The following is a 14,122-nucleotide window of genomic DNA, read 5'->3' on the forward strand; positions in this document are numbered from 1 at the left end:
ATCTATCAATCTATCCTATTTGTCTACCTACCTACCAATCATATCTATCTATCTATCTATCTATATCTATCAATCAATCAATCAATCAATCAATCAATCAATCCTATCTATTTGTCTACCTACTTACCAATCATCTAGCTCTCATCTATCAATCAATCTCTCCTATCTGTCTATCTACCTATCTACCAATCATATCTATCTATCTATCTATCTATCTATCTATCTATCTATCTATCTATCTATCTATCTATCCTATTTGTCTACCTACTTACCTATCATCCCTTATCTCTCATCTCTCTATCTCTCATCTCTCAATCAATCAATCTATCCTATCTGTCTGTCTATCTACCTACCTACCAATCCTATCTATCTATCTATCTATCTATCTATCTATCTATCTATCTATCACCTATCTATCTATCTATCTATCTATCTATCTATCTTTCATCTACCTATCATACATTATAGTTATTTGTATTATATAGATAGTTATGTATGTGTGTTTGTGTGTATTTTCCCCCATGCCATCACTCTGCTAAACAACTAATTCTCACAACCCTGTCAAACTGCTTTGTAGGCTATATTAATATCCTTCTAATCTTTCCTATTACCTATTTCTTTATCTTCTTATGACTATAACGTTGTTGCTTGTATCTTCCGATTTATATTGTTTTATTTAGTTATCCTAGTATGATTTATGTCGATTGCTTATTTGTTATCCTACGACTGTTACTGAGTGTTGCGTCTTATGATTTATGATGAATGTATTTTTATGATCATTATAATCGTGATTTATCTCTTGGTTGCTTGTATGTACATTGAGAGCTTATGAACCGGAGACAAATTCCTTGTGTGTCCAATCACACTTGGCCAATAAGAATTCTATCAGGCATGAAAGACATGTGAAGGTTCAATTAAACTGGTCTGTTGCTAAAAGCTAAGAATTGCACAAGAATTTTCTCAACTAATCAACAAATCTTCTCAACCTGGTTAGAGTTAGATAACCGTCAATGGTAGATAACAGTTAGATAACTGCCAACGGTAGATAACGGTTAGATAACCGCCAACGGTATTCAAGGGAGGTTGGACTAAGTTCTACTGTGGCTACGTAGGGATTCTAGGCTGATGCCTCTTTTCACTCCACCCCCCGATTCTACTACTCTTTGTCCTACAGCAGAACTAACAACAGCGAAACATTTAGAATAGAATAGAATAGAATAGAATAGAATAGAATAGAATAGAATAGAATAGAATAGAATAGAATAGAATAGAATAGAATAGAATAGAATAGAATAGAATAGGAATTCTTTATTGGCCAAGTGTGATTGGACACACAAGGAATTTGTCTTGGTGCATACGCTCTCAGTGTACATAAAAGAAAAGATACATTCGTCAAGAATCATAAGGTACAACACTTAATGATAGTCATAGGGTACAAATAAGCAATCCGGAAACAATATCAATATAAATCATAAGGATGCAAGCAACAAAATTACAGTCATGCAGTCATAAGTGGGAGGAGATGGGTGGTGGGAACGATGAGATGATTAATAGTAGTGCAGACTTAGTAAATAGTTTGACAGTGTTGAGGGAATTATTTGTTTAGCAGAGTGATGGCATTTGGGAAAAAACTGTTCTTGTGTCTAGTTGTTCTGGTGTACACTGTTCTATAGCATCGTTTTGAGGGTAGGAGTTGAAACAGTTTATGTCTAGGATGCGAGGAGTCTGTAAATATTTTCACAGCCCTCTTTTTGACTCGTGCAGTATACAGATCCTGCATGGAAGGCAGGTTGGTAGCCATGTTTTTTTCTGCGGTTCTAATTATCCTCTGAAGTCGGTGTCTGTCTTGTTGGGTTGCAGAACCAAACCAGACAGTTATGGAGGTGCAGATGACAGACTCAATCATTCCTCTGTAGAACTGGATCAGCAGCTTCTTGGGCAGTTTGAGCTTCCTGAGTTGGCGCAGAAATAACATTCTTTGTTGTGTTTTTTTGATGACGTTTTTGATGTTAGCTGTCCATTTTAGATTTTGAGATATGGTAGAACCTAAAAATTTGAAGGTCTCTACTGTTGATACTGGGTTGTCTAGTATTGTGAGAGGTGGAAGTATGGGTGGGTTTCTCCTAACGTGCACCACCATTTCTACAGTTTTGAGTTTGTTCAGTTCCAGATTGTTCCGGTCGCACCACGAGGCTAGTTGTTCAACCTCCCGTCTGTATGCGGATTCATCGTTGTCTCGAATGAGACCGATCACTTTGCACAATAAAGCAACATTAGTAGTGAATACTGCAGAGCTACAACTCTGTTAGGAAATGGTTATTGCCTAATTGGCTGGCCAGGAAATATATAAGCCAACATTGTATGTTTATATTATGTGAATTTATTATGTAGCTTTAAGAACTGTGCTGAGTCATTCTGCATCCTGACTGGCTGAACTCTGCAGCCAATGTATTTAAGGAGAGCTAAATTATGGTTAGTATGGACACTACACCATTTTTACCTGCTGCTACGCTGTAACTCTTTTTGATCTCTCTATGGTCAATTGTTTGATCATGATTATTTATTTACTGCTTTCTGGTATTTATTGAACTGTTCTTATATTGTTCCTGATTGTTCCTTGTATTTTTCTACAAACTGGTAAGAAGATTTTATATCCCTGGATTGATCTTATATTGCACTTTATATAGCTAAGACTTGGATTGTTAAAGGACTATGATTTTGTTTTCCCCTAAAAGTAAAATACTATAAAACCCAGTTTGTCTGTATGTTATTCACAATTACTCTCAAAAACATTTCCGTGCGTAAAAACTCTAACGGTACTCTGCTTTATAAACCACAACTTCGGGTGTAATTCAATAATATCCTTAACAAACTCATTTCAGTGAAATGATTGAGGTACCTAGCCCATTTAAAGCTGAGCTAAAATGGCCTTGGATGGACATGAATTATAATGATTATAATTATTGAACTATTACCTTTGCCACTCTCTTTGCATGGGGCTGAGTTCAAATATCACCTAAAACAAAAATAAATCATCGTAAGTTGAGACAAAACCCGTCTTCGATTGTTTCTCAAACAAAAAATTGCGAGTCTAAGAAAGCTGCACAACGCAGCATGGTAATCAGATTGATAGGTGGTTAAGGAACTAGGCTAGAAAATGGGAACCGCAGGCCGGACACTCTCTCTCAGCCCTAGGAAGAATGCAATGGCAAGCCACTTCTGAAAGACCTTGTCAAGAAAACTGCAAGGACTTATCCAGGCAGTTGCCAGGAACCAAAACTGACTTAAAGGCACATAACAATCATCTTGACAACTGGTATGTATTTATCCCGTCATCGCTTTTTGTAACCTTCCCAGCTGACAAGCGAAGTTAATGGGAGAAGCCAGATTCCCTTAATGATGGCACGGTTCACTTAACAACTGCAGTGATTTGCTTAGTGACGATGGCAAAAAGGTTGTAAAGTGGGGCAAAACGTCACTTAGCAACTGCTTTGCTCGGCAATGGAAATGTTGGGCTCGCTTCAGGCCGTAAGTCGAATTTACATTTGGAGGGTGAGATTTTTGGAACAGAGATCCATCTTCTGCTTGGGCTTCTCACTAGAGAGACTGTGTGTGGCTCACGACTCTACGTGGCATTTCATGGCTAATCTGTGGATGTTAAATCTGGTCATATTTTCTGCGACTGTCGAGACCCAGCCAGGCTCAGAATCAGCATTATGGTGGGATGAATACCGTATTGTTCGGAGTATAAGACGCTCCGGACTATAAAACGCACCTACCTTTTTTGGGGAGGAAAGTGAGAAAAAAAATATCTGCCTCTGCCTCCCAGTAATTTGCCTCCTTGCAGCAAACAGCAAACAGCCTGCTTTAGTTTCATTTTCATTTTCAGCACAGCCTGATTAGCACAAGGGGGAAAAAAAATCTGCTTCCCAGCAATTTGCCTCCTTGCAGCAAACAGCGGAGGCCCGTGCGGCATTAGGCAATGGCAATCCCTGCAAGTCTGAAACAGCTGAGGGCCGGGAGGCTGATCCAACCGACAATCAGCTGCTTGTGCTAATCAGGCTGTGCTGAAGCTGAAACGGGCTGTTTGCTGCAAGGAGGTAAATTGCTGGGAGGCAGAGGCCAAAGGGTGGGGGCCAGCGGGTGGGCAGGGCTACATTCGGTGTATAAGACGCACCCAAATTTTCACCCTTTTTTGGGGTGGGGGGAAAGTGAGTCTTATACTCTGAAAAATATGGTAGTTTTGATGTTCTTCGTCGCTGGAATTACATAACAAGCCAGGTGTCACTGCACCTTTGATCCCCCCATCCCCCCCCCCAAAAAAAAAGAAAAAAAAAAGAAACTCCCACTTACTGGTTCGTAGACCAATCCATCTGCAGTAGCAACCATCGTTTCTGCCAGATCTAGGACGTCTGCACCAATGTCTGTTTAAAAATGTTGAAAGGGAGAGATAAGAATTTGTAAAGGGTTACCTAAACAGTTTCTTTTCTAAACATCCATCGTTAAAAGAAATGTAGATCCACCTGTTCCTTTAATTCAGGTCTCAATTCATGACAGTAAATTTATTTCTTTAACAAATATAGAATAGAATAGAATAGAATAGAATAGAATAGAATAGAATAGAATAGAATAGAATAGAATAGAATAGAATAGGAGTTGGAAGGGACCTTGGAGGTCTTCTAGTCCAACCCCCTGCTTAGGCAGGAAACCCTACACCACTTCAGACAAATAGTTATCCAACATCTTCTTAAAAATTTCCAGTGTTGGACCATTCACAACTTCTGGAGGCGAGTTGTTCCACTGATTAATTTTCTAACTGCCAGGAAATTTCTCCTCAGTTCTTCTTTTTTTGAAAAGTTTTTATTTTTATTTCTCATAAACATGTTTAAATGTACAGTCTCTTATCCATCATTAATCATTCATCTCGTCTTTTAACTATTATTAATTATTGTTAATTGTTCGGGGCTGCCCTTTTACCATTTCCTCTTATTTTACCACAACTTTCCCTCTTCTTCTTCCCTTCTCTTCCTTCTTCTGAGTCTTTCTACTTTCATTCTTCATTCTTTCCTTCCCTTTCCAAACTTCCCCTGCTCCTCTCTTTTTCTTCCTTTTCTAACCCTCTCTCCTACTCTTCTTTTCTCTCCCCTTTCTTCCTCTCCTTTTTTATCCCTCCCTCTCCTTTCCTCTCTTCTCCCCTCCTACCCTTTTCCTGCTCCTCTCTCTTTTCCCACTCCCTTCTTGTTTCCCTTTTTCAATTTCTCCTTAGTTCTAAGTTGCTTCTCTCCTTGATTAGTTTCCACCCATTGCTTCTTCTCCTGCCCTCGGGTGCTTTGGAGAATAGTTTGACTCCCTCTTCTTTGGGGCAGCCTCTGAGATATTGGAAGACTGCTATCATGTCTCCCCTGGTCCTTCTTTTCATTAAACTAGACATACCCAGTTCCTGCAACCGTTCTTCATATGTTTTAGCCTCCAGTTCCCTCATCATCTTTGTTGCTCTTCTCTGCACTCTTTCTAGAGTCTCCACATCTTTTTTTACATCGTGGCGACCAAAACTGGATGCAGTATTCCAAGTGTGGCCTTACCAAGACATTATAAAGTGGTATTAACACTTCATGTGATCTTGATTCTATCCCTCTGTTGATGCAGCCTAGAACTGTGTTGGCTTTTTTGGCAGCTGCTGCACACTGCTGGCTCGTATTTAAATGGGGAAAACTGTGAAACCTGTGCATCTTGAACCGAGCCAACTGCAGCACCTCAAAAAATAGAAGGAATTTTCAACTCCTTGCTTTCTTCTTAATGAGGACTGCAGAAATACTGCGGCTTCTACTGCTTAGTAAAATTCTGATTATTAGTACTGTAAAGAACAGTAATTCAAGATGCATTAGTTGGTAAAAGGACTGGCCGAGACTAATGGATGCCATCATTTCAAAGCATTTTGCTGAATATTAGCTCCAATTTTGCACCTGGCTTCTCTCTTTTTTTCTTCCTTCTCTTTTTTGTACTATCCAATGTGATTTAAAAAGAAAAAAAAGAAGAAGGTAGCCATTTCAAAAGTCCCCTTTCTAGCTTTAAAATAAAAAAAAAAATCACAATAATGACAGCATTAAGAAAATACTTTGTAGTGCTAGTTTCCAAAGAGGTAAACATTGTTTAGTTTTTCCAGAGAAAGAGGGAGAGAGAAAAAGAAAGCAAGGGAGAGAAAAAAAAGAGAGAATTTGTGTGGCCTTCTTTGGATTAACAAATTTGATTTTAAAACAAACCCGAATCTGGTAAGTGGAATAAACACCCGTTCGGCTTTATAATCTATACATCTTTTTTCAGAGAAATTTGGATTATTTGCTTCATAGAATGGAGCTAATCTTTAAAAAATTGTGCAACGATATGCTTGGTCCTAAAGATGCTATAAAACTTTTTATTTTATTTTTGCCATATTGGTAATCTGGTTGCCAAAGGAAGTTGTACGTGTCATGCATGATTCCCAAGCAAAAATGACTCTAATGCACAAGATTAATGTAAAAATTTTACACTACTGACAAAACAAAGAACTATGTTTAGCAATTCAGTGCAAATGACATTTCCTCCGCAAGCTACAAATCATCTTTTAACAACCCCTTGCGGGGTCGAGTCTGGGCAACTGAATGGAGCTGAGGGTTTACTGGCCGGATGCCCTTCCTGTTGCCAATGTGGAGTTTTGTTCAGCAAAGATATTCTCATTGTGCCCAGAGAGAGAGAAATATCTGCCTCTACCTAGGATTGAACTCACAGCCTCCTGATTGTGAGGCAAGAGCTCCACCTCTAAGCCACCGCACCACTCCTCAGCAAGCTATAAAGATATTAATTTATTCATTTTCCCAATCGCAAGTCAACCATACCAGTAACCCGGATAATTATTGAAATTATATAAATCCATATCATTTTTTCCCCCAAAGATAGTGATTGTACCAGATATCACATTTCTCCTTAGAAGCTGAAAGGAAACCAATGGTTTAATTTCTGTAAGTAATTTATTGTAGAAAATCTAAGGAGTTATTATGAGGGAATTCCAGCAACTTCTGTGTATCTGTGGCTTTCTTGGGATTAACCAATTTTAGTTTAAATAAGGCCAAACCAGGTTAAGTACAATAAATATCTATTCAACTTGTGCGTGGAAAGCGAGACTTATTTAAAGTTAAATCAAAGTTCACGTTTTTTGTAACACGTTAGTTGGCCCTGTTTCAACTAACTGTTGTTTTGGCGACAAACAGATCTGGAATCAGATCGTATTTTTCTACCCATGCAAAAATTTATTTCATTTATTTAGAAAATTTATTTTCTACTCTCACAGGGCGACTCAAGGCAGCTGACAGAAGGATCTCTTACCAGCAATGAAACAATGGTGGGAAAAAGGGATAATACGAGGCAGTGATTTTTATGGATGTTACTGGTTACACATTTAGGAATTAAAACACATGTCCCAATTTAGGGAAAGTCATCAAAAAGATCTACTTTCAATAATAGATCTGTCAAAGCTTGGAGAAAGGAATATCGTCCAGCATTATCTGATTTCGATCTTGATTTCATGAGTAATATGTCAGTCCAGCCTGAATAACTATTATAGCAGTAGTGGGATCCTTCTGGTTTAACTACCGGTTCGGTGATCGTGCGCTTCGCGGTGCACGTGTGCGCAGTTAAATGAAAAATCACCTTCCGCGTTAGTCCGAGGGAATTAAAACAGCTGAGGCGCGGCAATCCGCTCTGCCGTGCTAATCAGCTGTGAAGATAAAGGTAAGTAAAGCGAAGGGGCAGGCAGGCGGGTCCAGCTGATCGTCGGAGCGAACCGGTTCGCTCCCAGCTGATCGTCGGAGTTACCGGTTCTCCCGAACCGGTCCGAACCAGTAGAATCCCACCTCTGTACTGTAGTAAAACAAAGATCCAAATCAGAATACTTACGTTGACACTTCATTGCAACTGTGATGTCTACATTTATTCTTAATTTACTGGAAGAGAGGAAAAACACAAATACGTTAATTTCACCATCGTGCTAGTGTCATTCTACTTTCTCCTGACGTGTGATACAGACAGTCCTGGATTTAAGACCCCAACTGAACCCAAAATGTATGTTGTTAAGTGAATTTTTCCCCATCTTGCGACCTTTCTTGCCACGTTTGTTAAACGAATCGCCACCGTTGTTAAATTAGTAACCCGGTTATTAAGTGAATCCAGCTTCCCCATCGACTTTGCTTGTCAGGAGCTCGCAAAAGGGGATCATGTGAGCTTGGGACACTGCGACCGTCATAAATAAGAGCCAGTTGCCAAGTACTGAATTTTTGATCACCTGACCACTGCAACGGTCATTAAGTGTGGAAAAACGGTCAAAAAGTCATTTTTTTTCCATGCCAGTGTAACTTTAACTAAGTGTGTTCTGTTAAGATACAGCCTGTTGTGCCTTAAAATGGCTTCTACTGTACTGCCTTAAAATGGCTTCTACTGTGCAGTACAGTGGAGTTGCCATGGTAACGGCTTCACAGTACTCCACAAGGGGGCTCCCTCTGGTAAGAGGAAAAATCCAACATTAGAAATTACATTTGGTCCGGACATTTTCAACAAGGCTTTGATTATTCTTGAGGACAAATGTATGGCCATGATCAATAAAACCAAGATCAGAAAAAAGCATACCAAATGATCATGGATCAGCTAGCAAAACAAGGTGGGATTATTTTACTTGACGCTTCTGGGGGCACAGGGAAAACATTTTTAACTAATTTAATTCTCGCCGAAATCAGGGCTCAGGGTGAAGTTGCTCTTCCTGTCTAATACAGGATTGGGATAAATAAATACCCGGGCAACGCCGGGTTATCAGCTAGACTTTTATAAATGTTTGCTGGGACAATATTCTCCAACCGAGCACCTTCTAAGAGGTGCCACTGCGGAAAACTTAACATCTGGAAAGCAACAGGTTGGGATTTAATTGGATTAATTACATTGCATGAAACCTTCCCCTCGGAGGCCAATTAAAATGTCAGAAGCCAACTTTGTTAAGAGCCTCAATTTCGCAACTTGAGTGTGAAACACTTCGTCTGTTGAACTTCTGCTTGTATTCAGAGAGAGAAAAAAGAATAGAATAGAACAACACAGTTGGAAGGGACCTTGGAGGTCTTCTAGTCCAACCCCCTGCTTAGGCACAAAACCCTACACCACTTCAGACAAATGGTTATCCAATCTCTTCTTAAAAACTTCCAGAGTTGGAGCATTTACAACTTCTGGAGGCAAGTTGGTTAATTGTTCTCACTGTCCGGAGATTTCTCCTTAGTTCTAGGTTGCTTCTCTGCTTGATTAGTTTCCATCCATTGCTTCTTGTGCTTTGGAGAATAGCTTGACCACCTCTTCTTTGTGGCAACCCCTCAAATATTGGAAGACTGCTATCATGTCCCCCCTGGTCCTTCTTTTCACTAAGCTAGACATACCCAATTCCAGCAACCATTCTTTATATGTTTTACTGTAGCCTCCAGTCCCTTAATCATCTTTGTTGCTCTTCTCTGCACTCTTTCTAGAATCTCAACATCTTCTTTTTATATCGTGGTGACCAAGACTAGATGCAATATTCCAAGTAAAGCAAGGAACCCACCTTACATTTCCATTTAAAGAAAGATTTACAACTCCACAATAGAAATCTGCCTTGAATTTTGTTTTTTTTAAGAGAACAGAGAACTTCCTGCCTGAAGAAACCTTGTCTGAAGAATAATGCCTCAACAACTGTTTTTTAGTCTAAAGAAAGGAGTCCAACCTTGGCAATGTTAAGACCAGAGGTGGTATTCAGCCGGTTCAGACCAGTTCGAGCGAACCGGTAGTGGCGACCTGCAGGTGGGCCCGCTCACCCGCAATCCCATCCTGTATCGCTGTGGTTTTGATGCTGCACGAATGTGTGGATGGCACGCACGCGAATTCCCGTTTTGTTTGACGCTGCATGTATGTATGGATGGCATGCGCGAGCGAGCGAATTCCGTTGTTGTTTGACGTCGCACGCATGCACGATCAAATTTCCAGCGCTGGGCGAACCGGTGGTGACAGAATGTGAAGCCCATCTCCGGTTAAGACGACTTGTGGACTTCAACTTCTAGAATGCCACAAGTTTTTGTTGAAGTCCAAAACTCTTAACCTTGCCAAGGTTGGACAACCCTGGTCTAAATCGAGATATGATTGTGATAGAGACATGCTGTGCTTCTTTTTTTTTTTTGAAGAAACACTGATAAAATAATTGTGATGCCATGCTGTGCTTTATTGAAGAAACCGCCGGAGTATGCAAAGAGCGCGAATCAAAACATTTGTGAACTCTGATGCAACATGGGGATGAGAGCAAAATAATCATGTTTAACTGAAGGCGGAGGAGAGAAAACTCAATAAAAATAATGCTTTTCCCTGGGACCTCTTACTCACGATTGCTGTCTCTTGAAATTTGCAAGCGCTGCCCTATAGCTTTCAGGTTGAGGCAGAAATGGCTTATTTATCTCCATGACAACAGCCCAAAGAATCCAAACAAACAAACGATTATTTCCAAAAGTGTTTTTAAAAAAATCACATCAGCTTCCAGCAGAGATGCAAAATGTTTTTGGTGCCCCAAAGGCGCATGTACAGCGTGCCAGTGTGAGACCAAGAAATGCATGTAAACTCTCAGCTTGAAAGATGGAAAAAAACGAGCAAAAAATATTGGGAGTGGGATTCACTTCTTAACCGAGAAAATTCTCAGAGTGAATATAAAGATAAATTTCGGCAACAAAAGCCGCCGGGGGTTTGATAATCTTGTCATGTTTATGTATATATATATATTAGAAGTGGAGACCCTTTGAGAGCTGTATGCAACGTAATTTCATTTTAATGTATGCCGATTAATGTACATTCAAAGGGACAATATTCCATTCCATTCCATTCTACTCTACTCTTATTCTCTTCCCTTCCCTTCCCTTCCGCTCTCCCTTCCCTTCCCTTCCCCTCCCCTTCTTATTCTTTATTCTTATTCCATTCTCCATTCTATTTATTTATTTTATTTTTATTAGTCATATTTCTATGCCGCCCACTCTCCGAGGACTCTGGGCGGCTTACACCAAAGGCAGTATACTAAATAGCATATTGCCCCCTAACAATCTGGGTCCTCATTTTACCCACCTCGGAAGGATGGAAGTCTGAGTCAACCTTGAGCCGGTGAGATTTGATCCGCTGATCTGCTGAACTAGCAGTCAGCTGAAGTAGCTGCAGTACTGCACTCTAACCACTGCGCCACCTCGGCTCCTAAAATTCTATTCTATTCTATTCTATTCTATTCTATTCTATTCTATTCTATTCTATTCTATTCTATTCTATTCTATTCTATTCTATTCTATTCTATTCTTTCTTTGTCCTATTCCAATGATGGCGAACCTATGGCACACGGGTTCCGTCACGCACATTCGTGCCAGCCAGCTGGTCTTCGCGCGCGGGGGAGCGCTGGTAACCAGAAGAGCAGGTCCCTGGTGCGGATGCTTGCACCAGGAAGCTGAGCTTCTGGTTTCCGGCGTGCTGGTCTTCATGTGCGCATGCGCGCCAGAAACCGGAAGATCAGGTGACCGTAATGCATGCACACACAGGAAATAAAAGTTGCCTCCATAATACCGAGGCAGAATTTGAATGGATTTCAGCAGAACTGATGAAATGAGCCCAAGAAGAGGAATGAGTGTCAAAGAACAGACGGAGTTTGAATCTTCGGAAAGGGCTGCGGCCTCTTCTTAAATCAGGGCTGTCAAACTCACGGTCCGCAGGCCATTTGTGTCATGCGCTGGCCACGCCCATGCCCGGTTTAGCGAAGGTGGAAAAAGTCGTGTTACGTCACGTGACGCTGCCGTGACAACGTGAGTTTGACACCCCTGTCTTAAACCAAGAAAGAGAGACCTTAGAAGGAGAACTAGTTTGGACTACTGGTTAAGGCGCCAGGCTTGAAAACGAGAGACGGTGAGTTCTAGTCCCGCCTTAGCCATGAAAGCTGGGTGGGTGACTTTGGGCCAATCACCAGGTGACTGCGAGTTCTAGTCTTGCCTTAGCCAATGAAATTCAACTGGGTGATTTTGGGCCAATCAGCAGAAGACTATGAGCTGTTGTCCCGCCTTAGCTGGGTGACCTTGGGCCAGTCAATCTCTCTCAGTCCAATTCACCTCACAGGATTGTTGTTGTTGTGGGGAATCAACAATTAGGAGGAGGAAGGTGGGCTGAATATATTCCATGCCTTGAGTTATTTGTAAAAATAATAAAGGCGGGATTAAAATAAAACAAATAAAAATAAAATAATAAAATATAAAATAAAACAAATTAAATTAAAAATAATAAAATAAAATATAAATTAAAACGACATCAAGGAGGACTTGCCTTACTGTACTCACTAATAAACAGGAGGCTAAAGCATGTATATAAGCAGTTTTGACTAAGATACCGTAAACTAACCCCTTTTCCTTTCACTAAATCTCTAATGAGCTTCTGGGATAATCAAGCTTTCTCGATTTTAAGCAGCTTGATTACGTGGCAATATCTTCCCTTAACAGCTCTGTTCCTAAACAAATCTGTTTGGCTCTACCTTACGTCCCACTTCGAGGCTGTTTGTTTCTTCCTTATGTCCCACAAGACGCGCAATAATTTTGTTTTTGTTTTTCTTTAACCACCTGATGCTCCTGTTATCAAGACCTCAAGAATTAACACAAGAATTTTGCAACTGTGGCCCTTTAGAATAGAATAGAATAGAATAGAATAGAATAGAATAGAATAGAATAGAATAGAGCAGAGCAGAGCAGAGCAGAGCAGAACAGAACAGAACAGAACAGAACAGAACAGAATAGAAAATATGGAATGGAATAGAATAGAATAGAATAGAATAGAATAGAACAGAACAGAACAGAATAGAAAAGAAAATATGGAATGGAATGGAATGGAATGGAATGGAATGGAATGGAATGGAATGGAATGGAATGGAATGGAATAGAATAGAATAGAATAGAATAGAATAGAATAGAATAGAATAGAATAGAATAGAATAGAATAGAATAGAATAGAATAGAATTCTTTATTGGCCAAGTGTGACTGGACACACAAGGAATTTGTCTTGGTGCATACGCTCTTGGTGTGCATAAAAGAAAAGATACATTTGTCAAGAATCATAAGGTACAACACTTAATGCTAGTCATAGGGAACAAATAAGCAATCAAATCATATTAGGAAACAGTCAATATAAATCTTAAGGATACCAGCAACAAGGTTACAGTCATACAGTCATAAGTGGAAGGAGATGGGTGGTGGGAACGATGAGAAGACTGATAGTAGTGCAGACTTAGTGAATAGTTTGACAATGTTGAGGGAATTATTTGTTTAGCAGAGTGATGGCGTTCGGGGAAAAAACTGTTCTTGTGTCTAGTGTCTTGTGTCTTTAAAGGCATCAAGACTGTATTTTTTTAAAAAAAAAATTAAGTCACGTACAATCAATATATTAAAAAAAGTAATCGAGGGCAATGCCTTACCTAGTATAATCCTTGTCCACTTCGTATTCGTATTTCATCCAAGTGTCTCGATAGACCGTAAACTCCATTATGGTTAAGAGAGCCATGGTTGTAAAAGCTATTAGAGAAACTGGGGGAAAAAAAGAAGAACATAATGAGGTAAAAAATGGCATTGACTGGGAGAAACTATAGACTGTAACAGGCTAAGTGATTCTATATAGACAGCCAATTTGGTCTGGTGGTTAAGGCACCAGGCCTAAAAACTGGGAGATTGTGAGTTCTAGACAGGAAAGCACAATCTGATGTCCTCCGGATGTACAAATCTCAACCAGCAGGACTATCCTAATCTCCCTAAAATCTGGAGACATCGGGTTCAAGAAAGTTGCTCTTGAGGGTATTTTCAGAATCCTGTGACTAGTTATGGGCTCACAAATGCAGAAGAGAACATATCGAAACGAAGCCACGGTAAGTGGTGAGGTAACCAAACCTGAGAAGGACCTCAAAGTAAGCCATATCATCAAGTATCTGGTTATCTGGCCCATAAATATCGTGGGTGAGATATTTTTTGTAACTGCAGCTACCCAAAATCTCCACACAGGTGTTTGGAAGTCTTTTCCCAAATCCTGTGACTAGTT

The 14,122-nt window shown here is 40.0% G+C and overlaps 1 protein-coding gene across 2 annotated transcripts in view; it reads right to left on the reverse strand.

The window, feature by feature from the left end:
* The window catches only part of ERGIC2 (ERGIC and golgi 2), a 43,750-nt gene that overhangs the window by 14,661 nt on the left and 14,967 nt on the right, over window positions 1–14,122 (reverse strand). For both annotated transcript variants that reach the window (XM_070946801.1, XM_070946800.1), the window contains 4 exons: window positions 13,509–13,617; window positions 7,930–7,976; window positions 4,354–4,424; window positions 2,976–3,016 (listed from right to left, as the gene is read on the reverse strand). In XM_070946801.1, coding sequence (XP_070802902.1) covers window positions 2,976–3,016; window positions 4,354–4,424; window positions 7,930–7,976; window positions 13,509–13,617 — 268 coding nt within the window. The remainder of the gene's footprint in view (window positions 1–2,975; window positions 3,017–4,353; window positions 4,425–7,929; window positions 7,977–13,508; window positions 13,618–14,122) is intronic.

The sequence above is a fragment of the Pituophis catenifer genome, unplaced genomic scaffold, assembly GCF_029215685.1.
Source record: "Pituophis catenifer annectens isolate HBS135680 unplaced genomic scaffold, rPitCat1.0.hap2 SCAF_7, whole genome shotgun sequence".
Lineage (NCBI taxonomy): Eukaryota > Metazoa > Chordata > Lepidosauria > Squamata > Colubridae > Pituophis > Pituophis catenifer.